Genomic DNA, 26,964 nt, shown 5'->3' with positions numbered 1-26,964 from the left:
TGGAGCCGACGAATCCAAGGCCGTCGATCCGAGTACTGTCTTTAGCAGTTTCGGTTTCGATTTTGCATCCGTCAGTTTCGGTTTCGATTTCGCCACTGAGCTTGGTTGATCGACCGATGGCTCTTTAGAAGCATTCTTAGCCAGGCCTTGACGCAGGGCTATAGAATGTGGGTGAAGATCTCGGCTAAGGCCTTCCGGCGATGCCGCGTCCGGAGCCGTAGAGAGTACAGTGTCACTTTTGGGCCCCGCAACTGCAGGTGGGCCTTGCTCATCACTCGAGTCGTCATCGACCGCTCCGATGGCCTCTGCGTCGTCTCCTACCTCGACGACGTCTTCCTCATGGACGTGGTCTTCTTCCTCGTCCACATCGCAGTTGGAGTCGTGCTCCAACGCAGGGTCCGACTGCTGGTCAGGATCCTCTTCATCGACGCCCTCATCGTCTTCAGCCTCGAAGATGTTCTCCGGGTCGGGTGTCGTTTTCAAGCCGAAGCGTCTTCTTGGACCGGAACTTGGAACAGGTCATGCAGCTGGCCTCGACGTGGTCCGGAGATAGACATTTATTGCACACTGGGTGCACATCAACGTGAGGGTATTTGGAGTTGCAGACGGGGCATCTCTTGAACGGGCTCAGTTCCATCGCCGATCGTTGTTGGGGCCTTTGGCGTCGAAAAAGGCAAACTGCCTTCGACGTCCTGTTCGAAGAACTGGATCAAGTACTAGGCACCTAACGAGAGACAATACCGACTCCCCGAAGGCCTTTTGGGCTTGCGAAAAGAATTTATATTGATTCCGAACTTAAGTAAAGAAAGTACATCCGAACCCAATGGCGGAAAAAAACAATCTGAAGATGGAGAGGATGCCCATGCGCACTGTGGTCCAGGGGAGGAGCTACCTGTCTCGTGATACTTCGAAGACTCTTCCAGGACAACAATGTGCAATCATCCGGACCCAACACTAGGCGGCGATCTATGCACAGATATGAATTCAGCAGCCCACATGCCTCGAAGCTATAGTTATTGCCTTTACAGGTGGTTTTCAGTCAGCAGACCTCATGTAAGGAATCAACATGAACACATCAGTGAAGCCAGCACCAAACAGACTTGGAGGACAGTCTGACCTGCCTAGCAGTGTCAGCTTCTAGAGTCCTGCAGCAAGCTCCCCTGGGGGGACAGCTACCCAAAACCTGAAGGGAAGGGGTGGTCATCCTCAGCAGCACTTGCTGCTCCATATCCTGCAGGGAAGTGCATAGGATCATCCCCCCCAAGTCCGGCAGTGAGGGACCAGGCTCCTTCATAGGTGATGGGTGCCTGAGGCTGAGAGGGAGGCGCTAGGATCAGTCAGTAGTACAATCATGCCAGCAGTGCCAATTCCTGCAAAGGCTGAGCTTCCTGAGAGATGGTAGCCACCTTTGTTCCTGTAAGGAAGCGAGGCTCCTCCAGCAGCACCGTACATGCCCCAAATCCTGCTCGGCCATGCTCTTACTTGGCATTTGTGCCGATCCAGTGGATGATCCCATTGTCGTCAAAGTCATGCTGGTGCCTGAACACGAACGTCTGTCCCTCCCGCAGCTTCCGCACAAACACGAAGGACGAACGATCAAAGTCATACCACTGCTTGGCTACCTAAAAGAAGAGAGACAAAAACCAACAGTTAGTCCAGTTCTTTTTTTTCAAATGCATTATTTCTGCAGAGTGTCTTCTATTAAAAGCAGGCCTAATGGGTTGGGGGGGGGGGGAGAGGGGGGAGTGCAGGTTCTCATTTTGGTTCCCTGTCACAGCTATCCTTCAGCAACCAAGGCCTGCGGCAATCAGCAATAGACAAGTATAAGTGCCACAGACCACTGTTGACATTCCAGGATAGATGTATTTGAGTGAGCTCCTTACCATGAAGGAAGCAGAGGAAAATGAATTGCTTCTAGCTGCAAAAAAGCAATTCACCATTGTAGCATTAACTGTAGTAAATCTGTTGCGTAGGACTCAAAGCAAATTATCAGAGCCTTATTCTCCCAGGATTATGTACTGAAAGAATTGAAATGCATTACATTTCGAAATATTCTGTACTTAAAGCACCACTTGGAGCACCACTGGGCTTTACTTTCAGATTCTGTCCTGAACCACCAACATGCATTAATAGTACTAAAAGGCATTATTCGGGACATATTATGGACTGAAAGGACCACAGGGCAATAGTCCCCAGATATTTTAAACTCAAGCAATTGACAGAGACCCAAGAGAACTGACCACATTGACAATCACATGAGGCACATAAAACTACCAACATTTTGGCCGGCGCCAACACCTCCGAAGAGATCAACTGCCTGCTAATCAACACAAGCTCACTTGGTAAACTAGACGGGGAAATCGGGGACACCATAACCACCTATGCTCCAGACGCGGTCTTCATCACATAGACCTGGCTGCACCCCCATTAGCACCCGACAGAACCCCAGCCATCCTGGTCGATACAGATCGTGCATCGAGACCGCACCAATAGAAGTGGCGATGGCATAGCCATAATCTACAGCGAGACCCTCAAATGCGCAACTACCACAGACACAACCCCCTTCATGGAGAACCTCAAAATCCAAACGAAGAGCAAAACCACAATCAGAAGCACCCTTGCCTACAGACTTCTGGGACCCCGCCCTCTCTTCTGCAATGCCATGCACAACTTCATTACTCCCATCACCATCAATTCAAAAATGTCCATCTTCGTAGGACACCTGAACTTTCACCTTGAGAACTCCAATATAGCTGATCACCTTGAAAGTATTACCGACCTCGGACTCAAAGCAACTGGTCACCGACCCCACCCCCATCGCAGAAAACACGCTCGACTCTACCTTCGCAGCCAGCAATAGAGTAAAATACACCCACACTGAAGAGCTCACCTGGACTGACCACCACTGCGTCCACTTTGTCATCTCGGAACCCCTCAACACCCCCACCTCTACCTAAACACGGCGTAGCTGGTCCAAGGTATCAGAAGAACAATGGACAAAGCCCTCAACACCCACCTACCCACCACCACAGAGGACTCAGAACAAGCAGTGGACAACTTCACAAACTGGATCACAGCAAGCGCTGACAAAGTCGCCCCAAGAAAACCTACCTATCCCAAGAAGCGAACACAAAATCTCTGCTGATTCACGGAAGACCTAAAAACCCAGAAAGGCAACTGCAGACAGACTGAAAGGAGATGGCACTCCAGAAAGACATTAGAGGACCAAATACGCTTCAAAGCTGCCCTCAAACGCTATCACCACCTCCTGGATAGACCGCCCTAGCCAACCGCATCAATGACAGCTCCAACAACTCCAAGGAACTTTTCAACATAGTCAAGGAATTCACCACCCCTTCTAAATGAAAATATCACACCCTCGCAAGATCTCTGTGATGCCCTGGCAGGCTTTAACACAATCAAAATTAACATCTACCATGATTTCGCACCCCAATCCCCTGCCGCAGACAGCATCAACTTCCTCACAGCAACTGACGCCCACCCACACCAGCTCACCTCGTGGAACCCCCTCACCAAAAATGAACCTACTACCATCATGAGATCCATCCACTCCGGAGCCCCGGTAGACGCCTGCTCCTACCAAGCTTTGAACCTCTGCAACCAACTCAACAGCAAAGAATTTAACAAGGTTTTCAACTCCTCGATCACCACAGCCCACTTTCCCCAGAAGTGGAAACACAGAAAAGGAAAACGCTACTTACCAGTATACATCTGTTCTTGGCATGTAGAGTGGCCAAGTTGTACACTATGCATTAGATCGCCAACTGGTGTTGGGCTCGGATGATTGCAGGTTGTTGTCTTCTTGGAAGAAGTCTTTGTAGTCACGAGATAGGTGACTCCTCCCTTGGACAATACTGCGCATGGGCATCAGCTCCATCCTTAGATTGTTTTTCGCCATGATGGGAAATGATGGAGTTAGTACAAGTAAAATAAAAAAAGGATGTCCATGCGTGTGCATCTAAGTAAGATGAAAAAACTTGAACGGATACAAGTCCCTGGGAGGCGGGAGGGCGTGTACAACTCTGCAGCTCTACATGCCAAGAACAGATGCATACTGGTAAGGAGCATTTTCGGTTCGAGGCATATGAGCTGCAGATTGTACACTATGCATTGTTTGTGCAGCAGTGTATCCCCTAGCGGTGGTCTCTTGTATCCGCTGCAGAAGTTTGAAAGAGAGTTCTAAGGACAGCTTAGCCTACCGCAGCTTGCTACTTGGCTTGCACGTCAACACAATAGTGTTTTGTGAAGGTGTGAGGTGTAGACCATGTTGCTGCCTTGCATATGTCCTCTAGGGGTATGTTTCCTAAGAAAGCCATAGAGGCTCCTAATTTGCGAGTGGAGTGCGCTCTAGGAGGAACTGTTAATGTACGTTTAGCTTTAATATAGCATATTTGTATACACTTTACAATCCACCTTGCAATCCCACCTTTGGAGATGGGGTTGCCTTTGTGTGGAGGAGAGAAAGATACAAACAGTTGTTTTGTCTTTCGAAAGGATTTAGTTCTATCAATATAGTATAAGAGAGCCCTCTTAACATCTAATGTGTGTAAAGCCCTTTCCGCTACAAGGTCTGGGTTTTGGAAAAACACAGGTAACTCTACGGATTGTTTTAGGTGAAAAGGAGTGATGACCTTTGGAAGAAATTTTGGATTAGATCGAAGAAACACTTTGTTAGGATGTGTTTGAAAAAGTGGTTCTTGTATAGTGAAAGCTTGTATCTCACTTACTCTTCTGAGAGAAGTAATGGCAACAAGGACAACTGGTTTCCATGTTAGGAATTGCAGTTCACATTTATGTAGAGGCTCGAAAGGGTCTTGTAAGGACAAGATTCAGGTTCCACACAGGAGAAGGTGGGAATCTGGGTGGGATTATTCTTTTTAATCCTTCTATGAATGCTTTGATTGCAGGTACTCTGAAGAGAGACAGAGGTTGCCTGTTTTGTAAATAGGCTGCAAGTGCTGCCAGGTGCAGGCGTATGGAACAATATGCCAAGTTAGACCTTTGTAAATGTAAAAGGTAGAAAATGATATTCTGGATGGAAGCATCCAAGGGATCAATTTGGCTATTGTTGCAATAAATGGCAAATATTTTCCATTTAGCGGCATAACACGCTCTGGTGGTAGGTTTAGATAACCAAACTCGAAGACTTCAGGAGCCAGATCGCCAAATTCAGTTGGTTTGGGTCTGGGTGTCTGATTTCTCCATGGTTCTGTGTTAACAGGGAGGGTGTGAGCTGAAGCTTTTGATGTGGAACTAGAGAGAGATCTAGTAGTGTGGTGAACCACGGCTCGCGGGCCCATGTGGGAGCTACTAGGATCAATGTGAGAGACTGTTGTCTGAGCTTGCGCAATAATGGAATGAGTGGGAGAGGCGGAAAAGCGTACGCAAATCTGCCTGACCAGTTCATCCATATCGCATTGCCTTCGGACAGTGGGTGTGGAAACCTGGCGGCGAAGGCTGGGCATATTGCATTTTCGTGAGTGGCAAACAGATCTATGTGTGGGTGTCCCCACCTTTGGAAGAATGCTTGAAGAACTTGCGGATGTAGTTCCCATTCGTGAATCTGTTGTGACTGCTGACTTGACAGATTTGCTATCTGATTGTGAACTCCTGGAAGGTGTTCCGCTAACAGATGTATGTTTTGAGGAAAGGCCCATCTCCAAATGTTCTGTGCAAGCTGGGACAGTTGCAGAGAGTGTGTCCCCCGTTTTTGCATATAGTACATGGTTGTCATATTGTCCGTCCGGATTAGGACAGCTTTGTTTTGTACTTGAAGTTGAAAAGTCTTGAATGCTAAGAATATTGCCAGCAGCTCTAGATGGTTGATATGGAACAGTTTCTGTTGATTGGTCCATTGACCATGAGTTGTGTGATGTAAAAGATGGGCTCCCCTCCCTGTGAGGGATGCGTCTGTTGTGAGCACTACTTGTGGAACAGCTCAAGGAACGGCCGCCCCTTTGTCAAGTTTTTGGTGTTTCACCACTGCAGAGAGCGATGCGTGCGACTGTCGACCAACACCTGGTCTTTTAGTTGACCTTGAGCTTGGTTCCACTGTTATGCTAGGCACTCTTGAAGTGGACGCATTTGCAATCTTACGTGTGGTACTATGAAGATGCAAGATGCCATCATGCCTATTAGTCTCATGAACATCCTGGCTTGCAGAGACTGTTGGTGTTGAAAAGTGTCGACTAAGGCTTGAATGCTTTGTATCCTGGCTGGACTGGGATACGCTAGGGCTGTAGACGTGTTTAGTGTAACCCCTAGATACTGATGTACGTGCGAAGGCTGCAGGTGCGACTTGGTGTAGTTTATTGCAAACCCTAAGTCGTGCAACGTTTGAACTATTTGATGTGTGTGTTGGACACACTGATTGAATGATTTGGCTTTTATGAGCCAGTCGTCTAGATAAGGGAAGACATGTATTTTTTGTCATCTGAGATGTGCTGCTACCACTGCCAGGCACTTTGTGAATACCCGTGGTGCCGTTGTCACTCCGAATGGAAGGACTTTGAACTGATAGTGTTGTCCTTCCAGTACAAACCTGAGATACTTTCTGTGAGCAGGATGTATGGGGATATGGATAATCTGTTTTACCCACTTGTTTGTTGTAATGGAGTGCCAGACACGCAGGAACCGTGTTAATCTACCCCCTACAGGAGTGGAATACTGTGGGGGGAGAAGAGGGAAGTCACTGTTTTGTGGTGGAAGAGGATCGGTTGTTATTGTTACCGCGGCCTCTTCCTTTGTTATTATTGCCTCTGTATCCTCCTCTAAAGTATCCCTTGTTAGAGGACGTCAGTGATTTGAAAGATGTTGTAGTGTCTGCTCCAGTTTGTTTGGAGCCTCCTCTGTAGAAGGAGCGACTAAAGGAGCTTCTAGCTGGTGTGGACTGTAAAGCGCCCATAGACTTTGCGGTGTCTGTATCTTTCTTCATTTTTTCCAGTGCTGTGTCTACTTCTGGGCCAAATAACTGGTTCTGGTTAAATGGTGGTTTGCACTTCTTGTTTAAACCCTGAAATGCGTAACCACGCATGTCTCCTAAGTACGACACTGGTAATTACAGCTCTAGATGCTGTATCTGCGACATCTAGCGTGCATTTTATTGAGGCATTGGATATTAGCTTGCCTTCCTGTATAAGGTCATTTGCTTGATCTTTGTACTGATCTGGTAGGTGCTCAAGTAGTTTTTCTAATTGATCATAATGAGCCCTATTGTAGCGAGAGAGGAGGGCTTGTGCGTTTGCTATACGCCAAATGTTTGTAGCTTGTGCAGCTATTCTTTTACCTGACCCATCAATCACTTTTGATTCCTTGTCAGGTGGGGGGGCTTCTCCAGAGGTTTGAGAGTTTGCCCTCTTTCTAGCATTGGCCACAACTAATGAGTCTAGTGGTAGGTGGCCTTTAATGTAGACTGGATCTGTGGGTGCCGGTCTATATTTTTTCTCGATTCTAGGGTTTAATATTCTAGTGCGTACAGGGTTTTAAATACCTTTGGAGCGTGTTTTATAACCCCCTTGATCATGGGAAGAATTTGAGCAGACCGCTGACACTGCTCAAAGGTGTCTAGGAGAAAATCTTCCTCATTGTCATCGGAATGCACAGGGACTCCATGGTAAACACCAGCTCTGTTTAACAGATGGCCAAAACCAATGGTATCATCAGGAGGGGAAGGTTTTGATGGGTATGACTGCGGTTCAGGAATGTCAGGCCCATTTTTTCTGGGTTTGTAAAGTCCCATATAGGCACATTTTGTGGGTTTGAAAAGTCCCATATACCCTCATCTACATGGTATGAATCAGGTTCTTGCATGTTCTCCCCTCCGCCCAAATTGTATTCATCATCATTCTGCTGTGGGGATGTGATGATAATGGAGAATGTACAGGAGAGATTTGAGGTGATATGTGAGGAGGAACAGGAGAAGAAGGAAGAGGAGGTATAGGAGAGGAAGGGTGCATAGGAGATGTTGCACAGTCCTTTTTCTTGGCAAGAACCACAGGTGTGGGTGGTGCATCTGCTGGTCTCTTCTTGTGAGGTGTAGCACCTACATAACCTGTCTTTGGGTCTATGTAGATCTTCTTTTGTTGAGGAGCTGGTCGAAAAAGTTCCTCCTGCTCTACAACCTTCTTGGGAGTCGATTTTTTCGGTACCAGGGGAGGTTGTCGCTTGTCTTTAGCCTTGGGAGGTGTTATAACGTCCTGTGGTGTAGTTTTCGGTGCAGAAGGTGTAGTTTTCGGCTTCGTAGGCATGTTCGAGGATCTGGGCACCTCGGAATCAGGTTTTGTGTTCTTTGGCGCCGAAGGTTTAGAAGTGGACAGCTTCGGAGCCAGTGCTTCTTTTGATTTCGGTACCGGTAAGTCTTTATGTTTCGGTGCCGGTACTATTTTAGGCTTTGGTGCCGAAGGGTCTGTTGGCTTCAGCCCCGAGGCATATTTATTTTTCGGTGCCGATGAAAGAGGCTTGCTCGGTGTCGAGGCACTAGAAGGCTTAGTTGTTTTCTTCAGGGCCGGGCTGGAAGGCGGGACTTTCGAAGTACTTATTCGGTCTCGACTGGGCCCTTTGGGCGGAGGGCTGACCTTTGCCTTCAGTTTGGACAGAATATGTATGTATGTATGTGTGTTCTTATATAGCGCTCGACTTACCCTAGGGCATCTTGGCGCTTGCCTTGGGAACCCGTCCTGGCTTTTCCCTGTGAGATAACCCGTACTGGGCATCCCCAAGGTGAAAGCCAGGCATCCCGCCGTGGGGGGGCCGTTGTGGAGATTAAGAAAGCTAATGCCCAGAGATGCAGAGTGTGAACCTGTGATTAGAGTGGGCACCGAAGCGAGAATTATCGAGTCCGTGGACAATTGGGCTCAAGACCCTGCCGCATCGGGAATTGAACCCTGGTCCTGGGTGTGAGAAGGTGGCCTGATATGCAGTGCTCACTATTCTAGTGAACACTATGTATCAGTCCAGCAACCCTTATTGATGATTGGTTGTAAGTCAACCTTATAGACCAGCTATCCTAGTAGCGTGGATACGAGCAGTCTAAGGCTAAAGACTCGAGAGGGCGTGTTAAGCCAGCTGTTTACCACACATATACCCCTTGAATACCAAGGGAAAGGACACCACACAAGTGTTATGAAAATAAACAGTTATTTATTTAAAGATCACAACAGCCCTGTACTCTTTATGAGGACAGGGTACTAAGCACAAACCAAAACTCTTACAAAAATACTTAAGTTAGCACAGTATATACAAATGCCCGAGGGGCACGGAAAACCATATACTCTGAAAGTGGAATGCGAAATTCCTAGCAGGTAAGTACAGTTCTAATAGCTTTTGGAATCGCTAGGACTTGACTAGGGAATCGTTAGATTACTTCTAGGAGGCCTAGGGGACTCGGGTGCAGTGTGTGCACTCTCACGCGAGATGCGGACAAAAGTCTATGGTAGCTAGGAATTAGAAAGTTAGTGTTCTCGGGCGAACCCGACCTGGTAGGGAGAAAACGAAAGTAGATTCTGACCCTTGGATAGTGAGGCTATGCTGGGGCACCGAAATGCCGAAGTTACCTAGCCCAGGGGCTGCAGCTGCATAGGTCTGAAAAGACGTCGGGAATCCTCGTAGACGGACCAGGAGCCGGAAGAAAAGATGCTGGCCGGTGACCAGTGAAGAAAGTTCAGATGGATCCAAGCCTGGATCTCGAAGATAGATGACACCTGAAAGCAGAGGGGACCAAGTTCGAGACTACTAGCCAGTAGTCAGTGGGCACCAGGAGGGCACCGGATGGTAGCCACCTCGACAAGGTGAGTGGGTGACGCTGTAGCTCGAAGATCTCGCGGACCAGGAGGCGTTGTCGGCGACCAGGATGGAGGATCGAGCTGTCCCACGAAGTTAGAAGCTGTCGGCGTCGCTGGACCCAGGATTGGGCAACAAAGCCTTGGCAAATTCAAGCCCACGCGGTGGACCTAAAATGGCGTCTGGAGTGGACCAGGAGGGTCCGGGGTGCCTCTCTTGAACAAGGAAGCAAGGGCCAGCCTGGAGCAACCAGACCAGCAGTCGTGAAGTCGTTGGGCGTCGTTCAGAGGGCCACAAGCCAGCCGGCTAGTAGCCAAACAACGCGGTGCACAGCAAACAGCAGAAGGGCCCCACGCAGATCGTGGAGATGCAGGGAGGCTGATCTTGGGTGCTGGAGCTGCGCAGGGTCGGGGCTTCTCGGACCCCAAAGCACTCACCAGTGGAGGACACGGTGGGCTTGCAGTAAAGATGTCGTGCAGTCTTGGCGATCGTCGGTCCCTCGAGGTCTCGTCGCACTCACGGTTCTCAGCTTGGCTGTAGAGGTGAGTAGAGGTCAGAGGTGCCAGGGAAGCCGGGTCTCGTCGAGCTGGGTCGTCGGATTCGTGATGAAGGACTTGCAGCAGACCGCAGTGTTCTTTAGGATGGTGCCCGCTTGATGCAGGGTGACTACTCCTTAGCCACAAGGGAGAATCTTGAAGAAGAAATCGTGAAGTCCTTTCGAAGAAAGTGGTATCTTGATTCCAAAGATGATCTAATTTGAACAGGGGGCCCGCTCCTATCTTTATACTAAAAAAGGGGGCTGACCCGGTGACTAGGTCCTGCCTATGGGTGGGACTAGGTGGGGGGTGGTTACACCCCTCAGCCATGCCGGACTTCCCCAGGCCAGGGGCTGGTGTGCCCCTGGAACTGGTTCAGACCGGCCTATGCGTAGTGAGCACCGGGGTGCCACTCAGCAGTCACCTTCCTGTAAAGCCCTGCCTACCCAGGATACACAAAACCATGTCTGGGACGGTGCTAGCACCGCCCCTGACAGGAAACCCTTTGTCCAGGCTCCCCTCGCTGGAAGGACTCCCAGCTGCAGGGGGTCAGACTTGTGTCTGTGGTGGCAGCATCCATTTTGTGGAGCGGAGGCTTCAGTTAACTTTAACCGGGGTTCACAGTTACATACATGTCGTGTCCCTCTAGAAGGGTGGAATGCTAACCCCGTCGCCAGAATTGGCGGGGGGTTAGTATTCCAATTCGTATGACACCTTACTCGACATGTTTTGATAAAGCAATACCAAAGATAGCATTTAACCGCGAGGATTATAATGCACTTAAGAGTATATGGTATGCGATATCATGGAACAGCTATTAGGACTTGATTCCGCAAGCTGCAGACAGGCTCAGCTCATGCCAGAGCACCATCTCACACGATTCCAAGCACTCTGCCTTCAGGATTGTCAAGGCCTGCCATAGGAGTGACTGATAGGAATCTGTGTGTCCATTTTAGGGTTAGGTATAGGTATACTACACCTACAGCAAAGGGTGATTACACGACTTTGCCCCAGCTGTCATGCAGCCAGTTGTGTCAAATTTAGGAGGCCAGCCAGGGGTGGCATAATACATGCTGCAGCCCCTGGCAGCCCTGGGTACACCTATGCCCTGAGTTACAGGGTCTGATAAGGTGGCCCAGTACCAATTGGTAGATGCACCTAGGGTACATGAGGTAATTTAGAAAGAGAACAGCCAGGCTGTGGGTCTGATTGGCAGGCCCACAGCCAGAGAAAGTCGTAAACCAGTGAAACAAAAGCAAAAAATCTGGGTGATCATAGGATTGCAGACCCTACTCTCCTACACTGGGTCTGACCTCTGCTTCAGGGTATGCCTCCTCTAACCAGTGAGCCACACTTCTCCAGAATATGTGGTGCAGGGGCAGAAGTACTCGCGCGCTGACCCAATAGAATGGAGTCATCAGAGTCGTCTGCCTCGGATACGATCTGGAGATCAGGTGAGTCTTCTTCGGGAATGAGGGGAACCTCTTCGTCGAAGATGTCTTCCGGTGCTGGAGCTGATCTCCTCATTTCGTGTCGACTGGCTCTCCGATCCCGGATGGTTTTCTTTGATCGGAAGGACGCACAAGCCGTGCAGGTCGACTCGTCGTGTTCCGGCGATAGACAGAGGTTGCAGACCTCGTGGTGGTCGCTATGTGGGAACTTTGCTCGACCTACCGGCCATCTTTTGAACGGAGTTCTTTCCATGTGGTGTAGGCCGCACGGCGTCAGTAGGCCCAACGGCCCGCGTCGATGACCGGAATTGAACTGATGACGTCGAAAGTATTGTAGTCGATGTCGAAGGTAGTTTGTAGAAGTTTGAGGAAGTTCTGCGCTTTGAAGTTGCTGAAAAGTCTTTTTCTAGCCAGAGCGGAGAAACTTTCATCCAAACCCAGTGGCGGTAAAAAACAATCTAAGGATGGAGCCGATGCGCAGTATTGTCCAAGGGAGGAGTCACCTATCTTGTGACTACAAACGCTTCTTCCAAGAAGACAACCTGCAATTATCCGAGCCCAACACCAGGTGGCGATCTAATGAAAAGTGTACAATCTGCAGCTCATATGCCTCGAACATGAAGCTTTTGCGGAAGAAGCCTTCCGTGGACCCAGGAGAACAGAAGAACTACCGTCCCATCTCTTTGCTCCCTTTCCCAACCAACCAAGGTAATCGAGAAGGCAATCAACATCCAGCTCACCAGACATCTGGAGAACCACGACCTCCTAGACCTCTCCCAGTCCAGCTCAGAGCAAACCACAGCACCGAAACAGCTCTCACAGCCACATCCGAATGCTGCTAGACCAGACAGAAATAATGGCCCTCATCCTCCTCGACCTCTCGGCAGCTTTTGATACCGTATCCCACTGGCCACTGATTAACAGGCTCCATCACATAGGATTCCAAAGAGCAGCCCACAAATGGATCGCATCATATCTCACGGGAAGAATGCAGAAAATCATTCTGCCTCCCTACTCTTCGCTCCCTAGGATCATCACCTGCGGGGTACCTCAAGGCTTATCCTTCAGCCTGTCTTCAACACATACATGGCCCCACTGGCCAACATTCACAAAAGCCAGGTGCTCATCTTGATCTCCTACGCTGACGACACCAAACTCATCCTCTTTCTGACTAACAATCTAAAAACCATCAAAGACAAGTTAAAAAATGCATGAAAGAAGTTGCAGACTGGATGAACAACAACAGCCTCAAACTCAACACTGACAAGACAGAAGTACTAATCATCGGGAATGGAATGGGCACACGCACTGGAACAATGAACGGTCGTCCCCTGAGCTGGGCCCAATCCAGAAACCCACCGAACACGCCCACAACCTCGGCATCATCCTCGACAGCCTGCTATCTATGAAGGAGCAATTCAGCACGGTCTCCACCGCCTGATTCATTATTTTCTGTTTGCACAGAAAGGTGTTCAGACGCCTCCCTACCAAAACCAGGCAAACTGTCACGCATGCTCTTGTCACCAGCAGACTCTACTATGGCAACTCCATCTATGTAGGAATAACAGCCCAACTCATGAAGAAACTCCAGAACACAGCAGCCAGGCTCAACCTCACCAAACAGACACACATAACCTCTCACCTCCGGAAACTCTACTGGCTGCCAGTCATGAAGAGATGCCAGTGCGAGCTACTCAACCACGAATACAAGGCATTACACAACGAAGGAGCTACATACCTCAATCAACACATGACCTTTCACCAGCCCACCAGGAAACTCTGATCTAAATTTCTCACCCTAGCTGCCACTTGTCGCATCCGCCGGACAGAGGAGGACGCTGCTTCTCCCAACTGGCGGCCAAGACCTGGATCATCCTCCCTCTGCACTTCAGAGCCTTACCATTGCTCCAGCAAGTCAGGAAGGACCTCTAGACAAGGAGGTTCAACCGATAGGAGAACAGGCAGTGTCAGACAGCGCATCGAGACCCTCGTGGGTGAAGCAGCAGTGCTCTACAAATCCAGATTGACTGATTGACAAATACAGTCTTCCTCGCTCACTGAATTGAAAGAGCTTCACCACTTCAACCACCTTTGGTATTATAGCCCCCACCATTTAAATGAGCAATTTAAAATAGTCAGTACGCTACATCACCATTTAAAGGCAACAGAACTCTGCCTTCACAATTTGAAGGATGTAGAACCCATCCTTCAACATTTTAAAGAGGTGTTATTCCATTCTCACCATTTTGAGGAGGTATTGCTCTAGAGACTCTACAGTTGCCAAGGGCTCCATCTTCAACATCCGGCCGGTACGATCAATAAGCGCTGTCTCCCCTGGTGCACGTTCCAACCGAAACCTCAACCTTCTGGTTAGTATCTGTAAGTGAAGAGAGAAAGGAATTAGCTGTCAGTGTGTAGACAATTACAGCACTGGCATGCTGCACATTCTAAGACTTGCACTGTTCCTTGCGAGTCTGAGACTGCATGTCTTTGCTGTGTCTCTGAATGCTGACCCAGAGTGAGTGGAGCGACTGGCTTCTGAAGGCTGTAGGTGGCCCCTGAATCAGTGAAAGTTTGTTGGGAGCTTATTACAATTAAGTTAACTGTATTTCTGAAGCACATCATTCCCCCGTTTGTATGTAGAATGGAGGTAGCTCCAGCATATACCTTGCACAGGACAGGATTAGCTGCTGTTTGTAGAGGGAATGAGCAGGGCATTGTCTGCAGGTGGACCCAGGAGTGCTGCAAGTAATTATGGGAAGTGAATTAGTTGGGAAATAAAGGTGGCCGGAGCATGTGATGGAGCACTGAAGAGGATTATCTGCAGGTTGAATATCAGGTATAGAGAACTGCAGATTATTGGGGTTGCTTCTCTCAGGAGGCACAGGGATCTCACTTTCACAATGGTAGACTGCTTGCTGTATTTTATTTTATTTATTTTAAAGGTTTTATATAGGTCTGGCTAGACCTGGAGGTATCAGAGCGCTTTACATGAGTATCAGGTCAAAGTTACATCGAATTACAAAGGTTACAAAGTTTTAAGAGCATGGCAACATAGTTACTTGTAAGGTCGAGATAAACAACAAGCACAAATACGTATTGGGAAAAGCAGGCAAGGGGAGAGAGTCAGGAGAGGGGGGTATGAGCAGGGGAAGTAGACTGATAATGAAGGCGGGAAAGAGGAGGGGAGGGTGAGAGACACCGCATGGAAAGAGGAGGGGAAGGGAGACGGGGACACAAACCGGTAGACGAGTCAAAGCAACGTCCAAAGTCCAGTAAGCTATGATCCTAGGGAAAGTGGTAGAAAGTGGCTCTATATATACTGGACCAAAGTAAGGTACAGTGTGTATAGAGTCCCCAGTCTCCAGAGGTATAACAGAGGTTAACGTGAGATATGACCTTACTCTCCAAAGTGGTAGCTTGGTCGAGCAGTAAGGCAGTATCAGAGGACAGTGTAAAGCTTTTGTTGTACACAATCAGTCAGCAAAAAGGTTTCACACACTCAAGAACTGAACTCTAAGCAAATTGTTTTTATATCAAAAGATATAGTTGTTTTATTTTAGACCCAACAGGTATCAAAATATACCTGTCTCAATATGAGAGACTTTAAGGTAATTACTTTGCAGAAAGGCAATAGACTTTGTAAGTACAATAGCTACAGTGGTTGCAATAGGCAACACAATTCTAAACATAATTTAACATTGAGCTCAATGGGTTTTTCTACATAAATGCAGTTGATTACTTTAAGGATTACTTTTCTATCCACAGGACTGGATCCTGGATTCAGTCCCGGAACCTGAAATGAAATGAAATGGGGTTTTATAGAGCGCACTTCTACCCTGAGGCCTCGTAGCGCTTAGGACGGGTGGGTGGAGGTAGCCATCAGACTGTGAAGTTACTGGAAGAGGAAGGTTTTCAGAAGTTTGTGAAACTTGAGTAGGTCAGGTTCGCTATGTAGAGTAAGGGGAATGGAGTTCCAACAGGAGGTGGTGTTCCAAGAGAACGAACGGCCTCCCCATCTAGCTCGTTTAATTTTCCGAGTTGCTGCCAGGAAGGTGGAACTGGAGAGTAGAATTCTTGGGGGGGCGGTAGGGGGTGACTAGGGAGCAGATCAGTGCAGGGCCTGCGTGCCACATAGCTTTATGGGCTATGCACATCGCCTTGAATTGAATCCTGGCCTGTATAGGCAGCCAATGGAGTTTTTCCTAAAAAGGGTGGGACTTAGGGAAGAACCCTGTGGGACCCCGCAGTTGAGGGGCCATGGTTTAGATTAAGTGGCACCCTCCGAGACCTGGAATACCCGGTCTTCCAAGAAGGATTGCAACCCGTGAGAGCTATCCCTGTGACGCCGAGGTGTCTTATGCGTGAGAGCAAGATCTTGTGATCCCATCTGTCAAAGGTGGCACTAAGATCCAGCAAAATAATTGCTGTAGTGCCGCCTAGGTCCATGTACCTCTGTGCTGATTCAGTCACAGCCAAAAGGGCAACTTCCGTCCTGAGCTTCGGGCGGAAGCCTGCTTAAGAGTTATGGAGTAGGTTGTTAAACTCCACATGGTTGACCAGAGTGGAATTGATATGCTTCTCTAGCAGCTTGCCCAACCATGGCAGGAGGGTGATCGGGCGATAGTTAGCCATGATTGCCGGGTCGAGGTTGGGTTTTTTCAGTAATGCTCTTACTTAGACGCATTTCCATGCCAGCGGTACTGTTCCTGCGGTGATAGAGGCATTTAGAGTGTTCAAAATAACTGGTTTGATTATATCAGAAACTAGCAACAGATGGCGTGGAGGGGCTGGGTCAGTAGGAGAACCAGATGACATTTTAGCATTGGAGTGTTCAGTGAATCTTCATCAAGCAGAGGGAATTCCGTTAAAGGCCAGTGTGTAACTGCGGGGATGTATCCAACCCCAGGGGAGTTGGATTCGCTCCTTGTTGAGGTAAAAGAGAGGGAAATGACCTGAATTTTTTGGTGAAAGTATTCCGCCTGCTTGTCGCATCGGTTTTGGGCCTCTCTGGGGTCAGGGAGGTTTTGCGGGATATTAGTGAGTGTTTTAGCGATCTGGAAGATTTCCCTCGGGGAGTTGGCTGCAGTCCTTATCTTTTGCTCATAGAATGAGGATTGCTTCGTTTTTATTTCTGCCTTATACTTCCTGATTGCTTCCCTATAGTTGATTCTACTTTCCACCCCTGATGCTTGTCTTCATTCGCTCTCTAGCTTCCTGCACTTTTGTTTCAGCTCTCTCAGTTTAGAATACCACCATGGTGCTTCTTTAGACTTAGTTTTTTTGTGTAGGATTTTCAAGGGGGCTACAGAGTCAAGTGATGTCTGTATCCAGGCGTTAAAAGTTCCTATGGGACATATCGGGGTCTTAGCCAGTCCACGGGGGGAGGGGGGTGGGGCGTTGTCAGGGAACATGCCAACTGGCTAGCGGAGAGCTTCGACCAGTTCCTCCCCGTCAGCGGGGCTGGGGTTAGGACCGGAGGAGGAGTCAGATTTTCCCAGTCTAATGGCACCAGCATGTGGTCGGTCCAAGGTAGGGGAATAGGGAGGCCCACGTGGAGCATATGATCTTTGCTTAGCACAGCATCTAACAAATGGCCCTTGACAAGTGTGGGTGCAAGCCTTTGCTTGGTGATCAGCAGGGTCGTCTAGGTGAATGTTGATGTCTCCAAGAACTGTAAAATGTGCCGGGGATAGAGCTAACTCGGCGACATAAGAGGGAAGGGAGTTGATAAACTGGCCTATCTGTCCAGGAGGCCGATAGAGTAGACCAGAGAAGATCATTGTGGGTGAGAATTCCAGTGCAGTGAAGAGGAGCGACACCGGAAACAATCCCTGAAAATTATCCCTAGCCCCCCACCTCTTCCTGATTTCCTGTCAATTCTGTGAAGTAAATATCCTGGCTGTAAAATCTGTGTGATGACAGGATCTGCCTCATTACGCAGCCATGTTTCAAATAGGAAGATAGCATTAGGATTTAGAGTTTCCAGGAGAAGAGACTTTTCTACCGAATGCTTTGTCAGGGAGCAACAGTTTAGAAGAAACTTTTATAGGTGGCCGGGGGTCATGGACCGGTAAAGTGGTAGATTTAAATTTAAAATCACAGTGGGGGCAATTTGGGGCGTTGTTAGCTGGGCACATAGCATGGGGACACGGAACATCAGTGGCTGCCTTTAGGTTCCGCAGTGTCTGTGAGTCATAAAGACAGGTGGTCTTACTTTTGTTAAGACTGACAGGGGTCCTGGCCCCTGGTCCCGGCCGGGCGCGGACGGGCTTACCTTTGGCGCACCGCTGGTGCAGTTTAAATACAGTGGGCAGCTCCAGAGCTAGAGGGCTGCCCCTACCGGAAGTAAAGATACCGGAGGTAAAGATATTCTCCCGGGGGCCCTCCGCACAAACGGCAATTACTGCGATGGACCGGGGCCTGGAAGAGTGGAAGGATGCGCAATTCAGGTGAGCAGTAATACAATTGAACTTTAAAAATCGTGATTCATTTTTAAAACATTACACAAATACCGCCGTAATCGTTCCAGCTTTTAGCAACACACAGCTAACAGTGTTTCCAGGCTGAGATTCACCGCGTCCCTAAGCTGTAAACAGTTAAGTAAAAGCGTTTTGTTTACAGACGTAATTTTTAAAGAATATAAATGTATTTTCAAAGTTGACACTTCGAAACTTTTCAGTGAAAAACTAGCAATGTTATCCTATGGAAGGAAATGCAAGGTAAAGTAGGTACTCGTTACTTTTGTAATCCGGTACTGGACTCCTCGGTTCAGCCCTGGAACCTCTACCTAAGACAGGTAAGTAATTAGGTTTTAGTATTTGGTACGATTTTTAAAGAATATTTGTAGTTTGCAAAAATCGATGGTGTTTGAAAGAAGTGGCCCCATGCCTGGAAAGGATGAAAAAAGTGAAAGTTGTAATCTTATCATTGTGTCAAAAGCAGACACAGGGTATTACAGGAGGCTGGCCAGGATTCTGTTGAAATACCCAAGTGTGCTCATGACCAGGATGTTGACAAGGGGTTTGGCAGTAGTGATGAGAAGGTGTCACTGTCAGAATGGTGACAGTGGGGTGATAAATGAAACCAGCTTCACAGTTGAGTCAAACTTTTCAAAGAAATGAGGGGGTGAGGAAGAGTGTGCAAGTGTGTTGGTGAGAAGGTGACTGAGTCCATTAGAGAAGAAGATAGGACAGCAGATTATTACAGGATTGGAGTTGAATGTGAAGGAGAGGAGGCCCATCCAGGTTTTTTTTATTGACTGGAGGTCAGAGATGCTAAGGTAAAGAGAAGTGCAAATGCTACTTACCAGTATGCATCTGTTCTTGGCATGTAGGGCTGCTGACATTCATATCTGTGCATAGATCGCCGCCTAGTGTTGGGTCCGGATGATTGCACATTGTTGTCCTGGAAGAGTCTTCGAAGTATCACGAGATAGGTGGCTCCTCCCCTGGACTACAGTGCGCATGGGCATCGCCTCCATCCCCAGATTGTTTTTAGCCATTGGCAGAGATGGAGTGAAGTATGTGAGTGATGACCATGCTATTGAGCATATATATATATATGAAGACTGCAGCTGCTACAGGCGCCGGGGAGGAGGGTGGGCGATATGAATGTCAGCAGCCCTACATGCCAAGAACAGATGCATACTGGTAAGTAGCATTTGCAGTTCGAGGCATGTGGGCTGCTGAATTCATATCTGTGCATAGAATACATAGCAGTCGCTCCATTAACGGCGGCCGCCCGTGCCAGCTGCAGCAGTCTGAAAAAGTGTCTTGAGAACAGCCTGACCAACAGCTGCCTGCTGTTTGGAATGCACGTCTACACAGTAATGTTTAGTGAAAGTATGTGTGGTAGACCATGTGGCTGCTCTACAAATATCTTCTAAGGGAATGTTACCTAGGAAAGCCATAGAGGCCCCTAACTTCCTGGTGGAGTGGGCTCTTGGTGGGATAGTGAGAGTGCGTTTAGCTTTAGCGTAACAGATTTGAATGCATTTCACAATCCACCTAGCGATCCCAGCTTTGGAGATAGCGTTTCCCTTGTGGTGTGAGGCAAAAGCAACGAAAAGCTGCTTGGTTTTGCGAAAATCTTTTGTCCTGTCCACATAGTACATCAAGGCTCTTTTAACGTCAAGGGTGTGGAGCATCCGCTCCGCCAGCGTCTCTGGGTTTTGGAAAAACACCGGCAACTGAATTGTCTGGTTCATATGGAATTGAGACACAACCTTGGTTAAGAATTTAGGGTTAGTGCGGAGCACCACCCTGTTAGCATGTACCTGGAAGAAAGGTTCTTGGATGGTGAGCGCCTGCAGCTCGCTAACCCTCCGTAGAGATGTAATTGCTACTAAGAAAGCAATCTTCCAAGTCAGAAACTGTAGCTCACAAGAGTGCAGTGGCTCGAAGGGAGGACCCATCAGTCTCGTAAGAACCACATTGAGGTTCCACTCTGGAGCTGGTGGGGTCCTTGGCGGAATGACTCTTTTGAGTCCTTCCAGAAAAGCCTTGATAGCAGGAACCCTAAAAAGCGACAGGTGTTGCCTGTTTTGAAGGTATGCTGCCATAGCAGACAGGTGAATGCGGATGGAAGAGTACGCCAAATTGCATTGATACAGGTGGAACAGGTAACAAATGATGTTTTGAATGGAAGCATCTAGCGGATCAATATTGTGGTTAACACAGTAAATGACAAACCTCTTCCATTTAGCCGCATAACAAGCTCTAGTAGTGGGCTTCCTTGCCTCCCGAATGATGTTCATGCAATCGGGAGGAAGATTGAGGTAGCCAAACTCTAGGACTTCAGGAGCCAGATCGCCAGGTTGAGCTGTTGCGGATCTGGGTGCTGAATGTCGCCATGGCTCTGCGCCAGAAGGCTGGGAGTGAGGTGAAGCCTTTGATGCGGTACCACGGACAGTTCTAGAAACGTGGTGTACCATGGTTGGCGAGCCCACGTCGGAGCAACCAGGATGAGAGTCATCGAGTGCTGCCTGAGCTTGCGTGCCACCAGCGGTATCAGAGGTGCTGGGGGAAAAGCGTACGCAAATCTGCCTGACCAGTTCATCCACATCGCATTGCCCTGTGATTGCGGGTGTGGGAATCTGGCGGCGAAGCTTTGGCATTTTGCGTTCTCCTTTGTGGCGAACAGGTCTATCTCTAGATGACCTCACCTTTGGAAGTACGGTTGGAGTACTGATGGATGTATCTCCCACTCGTGCATTTGATGGCTGTGCCTGCTGAGCAGGTCCGCCATCTGGTTGTCCTTGCCCGGGAGATGCTCCGCCATGAGGAAGATGTTCCTCTGAATGGCCCACTTCCACATGCTCTGAGCCAGATGAGACAGCTGCGGAGAGTGTGTGCCTCCCTGCTTCTGAATGTAGTACATGGCTGTCATGTTGTCCGTCCGGATCAACCCGACCTTGTTGCACAGATGTACTTTGAACGCCTTTAAGGCCATGAAGATTGCCATCAGTTCCAACACATTGATGTGCATCTTCCTTTGCTGTAGTGTCCATAGTCCCTGCACCGTGTAGTGGAGTACATGCGCTCCCCATCCCTGGAGAGAAGCGTCCGTCGTCAGGATAATCTGCGGCACAGGCTCTTGGAATGGTAGGCCCTTGCAGAGGTTTTGTGGATTCCATCAATGCAGAGAGTTGTATGCCCGACCGCTCACCAACACTAGGTCTGTCAGTTGCCCATGAGCCTGAGTCCACTGACGTGCCAGGCACTCCTGAAGCGGACGCATATGTAGCCTCGCGTGCGGGACAATGGAGATGCAGGAGGCCATCATGCCTATCAACTACATGAACACCTTCGCTGGAAGCGAGTGTTGAGGTCTGAATCGTTGGATCAGCGTTTGGATACTGGCGATTCTCACTGAATTTGGCTGCGCAGTGGCTGCCAGAGTGTTTATTGTCGCGCCGAGATACTGTCGTACATGGGCGGGCTGGAGATGGGATTTCGGGAAGTTCAGAGAGAATCCCAGATCGTGCAGGAGATGAATGGTGCGGGACACGTGGTCGGCGCACTGTTGTTCTGTTTTTGCTTGAATGAGCCAGTCGTCCAGGTAAGGGTAGACGTGGACGTTCTGGCGTCGCAGATGCGCCGCCACAGTCGCCAGGCACTTCGTAAAGACCCTTGGCGCTGTGGTGACTCCGAACGGCAGAACCCTGAACTGGTAGTGCTGGTTTTGGATCGTGAATCTGAGATACTTCCTGTGGGAAGGATGCAGGGGGATATGAAAGTATGCGTCTTTCAGATCCAACGTAGCCAGGAAGTCCCCCTGTTGAAGCAGAGGGAGCACTTGCTGCAACGTGAGCATATGGAAATGCTCCGAGAGAATGTACCAGTTGAGGGGCCTGAGGTCCAGGATGGGCCGCAGGGAACCGTCCTTTTTGGGGATTAGAAAGTACAGAGAGTAAACTCCTGTACCCCTTTCCTGCAGTGGGACGAGCTCTATCGCGCCTTTTTGCAGCATGACCTGAACTTCCTGCTGCAACAAGAGCAAGTGCTCGCCGGACATAGGACGGCTTCTTGGAGGTATGTTCGGTGGAGTGGAGGTAAGTTCCAGACAGTAACCGTACTGGATAAGAGACTTGACCCACCTGTCCGTGGTGATGGATCTCCACGCGGGCAGGAACTGCTGGAGTCTCCCCCCGACCGGTGTTGTGTGGTCGGGGGGCAGTGACAAGGCGTCACTGCTTGTTGGCGGCGGTGGACCTGGAGCTGTTGTTTCCACGTCCCCTGCCTTTGATGTTGTTGCCTCTGTAGCCACCTCTACCCTTATTGGTGTATGAGGTTTGGGTATTGCCTTTGTAGTACTGAGTGGATTGCGATGCCTGACCCCTTGAGGTGCCTCTGGTATTGGAGCGGCGAAAGGAGCCACCCCGAAACTGCTGAGATTGAAGGGCCCCCATAGACTTAGCAGTGTCTGTATCTTTTTTCATCTTCTCAAGCGTCGCATCCACCTCAGGGCCAAACAAATGGTCAGGATTAACCGTCTGGTTTAGGATGGTTGTTTGTATATCTGGTTTAAACCCTGAAATCCAAAGCCATGCATGCCTTCTGAGCAACACACTAGTGTTGATCGCCCTGGATGCCGTATCAGCCACATCTAGCGCACATTTTATGGAAGCGTTTGTGATGAGCTTTCCCTCTTGAATTAACATCTCCCCTGCCTCCTTGTACTGGTCAGGCAAGTGCTGCAGTAGTGCCTCTAGGGTGTCATAATGAGCCCTATCGTAGCGTGCGAGTAGGGCCTGAGTGTTCGAGATGCGCCAAATGTTAGCTGCCTGTGCAGCAATCCGCTTCCCCGAGGCCTCAAATATTTTCGACTCTTTGTCTGGGGGAGGAGCGTCACCAGTTGTCTGTGAGTTCGCCCTCTTGCGAGCGTTGGAAACGACCAAAGAGTCTAGTGGCAAGTGTCCCTTGATATATGTTGGATCAGAGGGCGCTGCCTTATATTTTTTATCAATGCGTGGATTGATAACACGTGCCCGAGTGGGCTCCTTGAAGACCTCCTGCGCGTGCTTGAGTACTCCCTTGAGCATTGGCAAAGTTTTGATTGACTTTTCGGCCACAGAGAAAGTATCAAACAAAAGTCTACATCCACAGGATCGGAGTGCAGCTCGACATCGTGGTTAGCTGCAGCTCTCTCGATTAGCGCGTTGAAGGCAGCAGAGTCCTCCGTTGGCGAAGTTTTTGGCGCAAAGAGATGTGGTTCCTGACCCGACTGCGGGTCCTCAGGGTCGCCTCCGGCAGACCAAGGTTCATGTTCCTCCTCCGGATCCGAGTACGCCGGATAGTTGTACTCTACCTCTTCCTCGTCGTCATCCCCCGCGGTAGAGCGAGTTGGGGAACGCGGCAGGTCACTTGGGGATGCCGGCGCCGGAGGCGCTGAAGTACCCGCAGAGTCCCTTTTGTTTTTCAGAGGAATGCGAAAGTGTTCCAGCACCGGCTCCGTGGTGATTTTTCTCTTGAGGAGGGACAGTTTCCCAGTATTGGCGTCGATGATGACTTCACGACGTTCTTCCTCCGCAAGTGGTTGGAGCCGAGGTTTAGCCACCACCGGAGACGCTTTGGGCGTCGACACCTCCTTCGTGGGCACCCCAGCCACCTGCTTCGGAGCGAAGGCCTTCGGCGTCGACTTCGGCGGTAGGGTGAAGCGGATAGGCGTGTGCGCCTTGGACGGCTTCTGCGCGGGCTTCGACACTCCAGCCTCTGGGTCTGGAAGCTCCGCGGCCTTTCGAATCCGTTGCAGGGACTCCTGGACCTTCTTCGAGAGGGCTGGAGAGGGAGCGACCGTATCGCTTGATTTCCCTGATTTGGGAGTTGTGTCGGCGAGAGGCAGTGTCTTCGGAGTCGACGCGGTACCCTCCTTGGCTCCGGCGGCCGGGGCCGGGGAAGCCTGAGCTTTGGGATCGCCTTGACGCTTCTTTGAAGCCTTCTTCGGGTCGTCGACCGCGACCATCTTCGGCGCCGACGCAGCCGCGTCGGACGACTTTGCTTTCGGCACCGACCCAGATGCCTTCGGGTCGGCCATCTTGGCTGGACTGTCCATGTCGGCCATTTTGGATTTCTTAGGTTTTGACGCCTCCAGAGCCTTCTGTACGGCTTTCACTTTAGGTTTCGAAGCCGGAGCTGTTGAACCCGAAGGCTTCACTTTCGTTTTTGAAAAAGTGAGTGGCACCTCCAAAATGTCCGTGGCCGGGCTCGTAGGCGGGGCTGCTGGACTTAGAACAGGGTCTTGGGTAAGGCCCGAAGGCGATCCCTCGACCTGGGCCGCAGGAAGGGGGTCGACCCCTGAGTCAGTCCGGGGGTGCTCGTCCTCAGAGCTATCCCCCACGGTGGCAATGGCCGTATCGTCGTCCCCTACCTCGTCGTCGGCTTCGTCAAACTCCTCGTCCCCTGCGTCGTAGGCCTCCCCCTCGGACGCAGGGCTAGAGTCCGAAACCTGCTGGACATCGTCGCCTCCGACGTCTTCCTCGAAGATGTTGTCCGGCGGGGGCGCAGACAGTTTGGCCTGGAGTCTCGCAGCCCGACGAATCTTGAGGGTCTTCTTGCACCGGAACTTCGAGCAGGCCATGCACCTGGCCTCGTTGTGGTCCGGCGACAGACAGGTGTTGCACACTGGGTGCACGTCGAGGTGCGAGTACTTCGCGTTGCAGACCGGGCACCGTTTAAACGGAGTCCGTTCCATGGCCGGAGCGTCGTGTGGGCCCGTCCGCGCCGAGAGCACGCGGAAGGGCAGCGAGAGTTCAGAGCTGGAGAAAACAGTAAACCCAAACGAAAACGATACCGGCGCCAAGCCTAAAGACCTTTTGGTCTCGAGTTAAGTGAGTAAACAACTATCGGTTCCGACAGAGGGAACCGACACACATCCGAACCCAATGGCGGAAAAAAACTATCTGGGGATGGAGGCGATGCCCATGCGCACTGTAGTCCAGGGGAGGAGCCACCTATCTCGTGATACTTCGAGGACTCTTCCAGGACAACAATGTGCAATCATCCGGACCCAACACTAGGCGGCGATCTATGCACAGATATGAATTCAGCAGCCCACATGCCTCAAACATCTGTGTTTCATCGAGCTAGAGGTGGTAAGGAAAGCCCAATGTGAGGTCAGTAAAAACAGGACATGGTCTGGAACAAAGTATTGTGAATGGACAGTGTGCAAGCGCCAGGATACAGACCGTGAGCCATTTGAAAGGTAGAAGGAGGTCCTATGGAGCGCTAGAATTGTGATTGCAGGAGAGGCACAAGTTGCTAGCAGGGTGGAATGATTGATTGTGTCAAATGTGGTCATCCGGTGCGAGGGTTTAAGGTAAAATCAAGGTGGCGAAATAGGGTTTTGGGGAGGTCATGCCAGTCGACTTGGAGTGGAAGTGCACAAACGAGATTGCAGAGGGTTGAATAGGTGCGATGAGAGGTAGTGAACAATGTAAATATGGTGCTGTAGTGACAGTGTGGTTGAAGTGAGGTAAGAAGATCTTGACGAATTTCACAGTTAAGACGGACAGGGGTCCTGGCCCCTGGTCCCGGCCGGGCGCGGACGGGCTTACCTTTGGCAAGAATTAGGGTCTAGCTTGCATGATTGCAGGTTAACTTGGATTAGGACAATGTCCTTCTGTGGCAAGGAAAAGTATGACATCCCACACCTACCCCACAGTTGATGGCCTTCCCTGCGGTTTTCCAGCTAGTGGACTCAACAATCTGCCCAGTACCCAAAGAAGAGGTCTCACGCAAAGGCCCAAAACATCCTCTGCACGAGGAGGCAGTGCATATCTGAGTCATAAGAGAGCCTTGGTTTGGAGATGGATTACCTGCAGATTGTAGGTGGAGCCTGGAGTATCAAACAAATGCAGAGAAAGACGCTCGATCGATTCCAGTACAGCAATCAACTTCCGCACCAAAGCAACTGCAGGACTACTGTGGAGAAAACAGATAAATCACTGCAGTGCATACCACCACTGAGACCAACACACCCAGACTCGGATTAGTGGCTACTCCCTATCATTATCTATGGTAAGGTACACCCTAAACATTTGTTTCATTATGGAAAAATATAATGTTTCCAACACTTAAAAGTCCATCAAAACTAAAACGGTAGAATGCTGAATTCAGGGCAGCCTGGTGTCGTTTGTGTAGCTCTGCTATTTCAGTCTAGATGTGAACAGTCTTTCAGATGCAGGATGGCAGCATGAAGAAGCTAGTCTTTATACCGCTCCTCTGATTTTAAACAAGCAATTTATTTGAAATTAAGAAAAGAGATATTGTAAAAAGATATTGGTGTCTTTAGGTGACTGCTCTACTATATAGAAGTGGAGTAAGAAGTCGTCGGGCTTATGTATTGACAGAGGTCTGTGACCTTTGGGCACACTTCAGAAGTAAGAGCATTGAAATATCACCATACCTTTCATCGTCTTCATTCTCACTGAATGCCGCCTTGAAAACATTGACTCTCCCCACTAGCTGGCCACAGTCCGGTTTCACATCAGGATCGACGCTCTGAAGAGGGAACAGAAGGGAGCTCTTAAAATAGTGGTGGAAACAGCACCAAACAAGACACTGGCGCTCCACTTTCGCTCCGAGAGTGCCTTGACTTGCCAATCTGCGGCACAATGGATGGCCCTGGGCAGAGAGAGCACTTCAAGCAAACCATCAAGCGGTATAAGGTCGGCTCTT

At 49.6% G+C, this 26,964-nt stretch overlaps 1 protein-coding gene across 10 annotated transcripts in view; it reads right to left on the bottom strand.

Annotated features, from left to right (window-relative positions):
* The window catches only part of HECTD1 (HECT domain E3 ubiquitin protein ligase 1), a 665,243-nt gene that overhangs the window by 325,246 nt on the left and 313,033 nt on the right, over positions 1-26,964 (bottom strand). For 9 of the 10 annotated variants that reach the window (XM_086936975.1, XM_086936976.1, XM_086936967.1 and 6 more), the window contains exons 18-21: positions 26,693-26,787; positions 26,103-26,208; positions 14,028-14,162; positions 1,483-1,622 (exon numbers count right to left, since the gene is read on the bottom strand). In XM_086936975.1, coding sequence (XP_086793101.1) covers positions 1,483-1,622; positions 14,028-14,162; positions 26,103-26,208; positions 26,693-26,787 — 476 coding nt within the window. The remainder of the gene's footprint in view (positions 1-1,482; positions 1,623-14,027; positions 14,163-26,102; positions 26,209-26,692; positions 26,788-26,964) is intronic. The other variant, XM_086936968.1, reaches the window with a different exon arrangement.

Source organism: Lissotriton vulgaris, chromosome 9, assembly GCF_964263255.1.
Source record: "Lissotriton vulgaris chromosome 9, aLisVul1.2, whole genome shotgun sequence".
NCBI lineage: Eukaryota > Metazoa > Chordata > Amphibia > Caudata > Salamandridae > Lissotriton > Lissotriton vulgaris.
The sequence above is the reverse complement of the archived record's forward strand: the minus strand, read 5'-3'. Positions and strand labels throughout refer to the sequence as shown.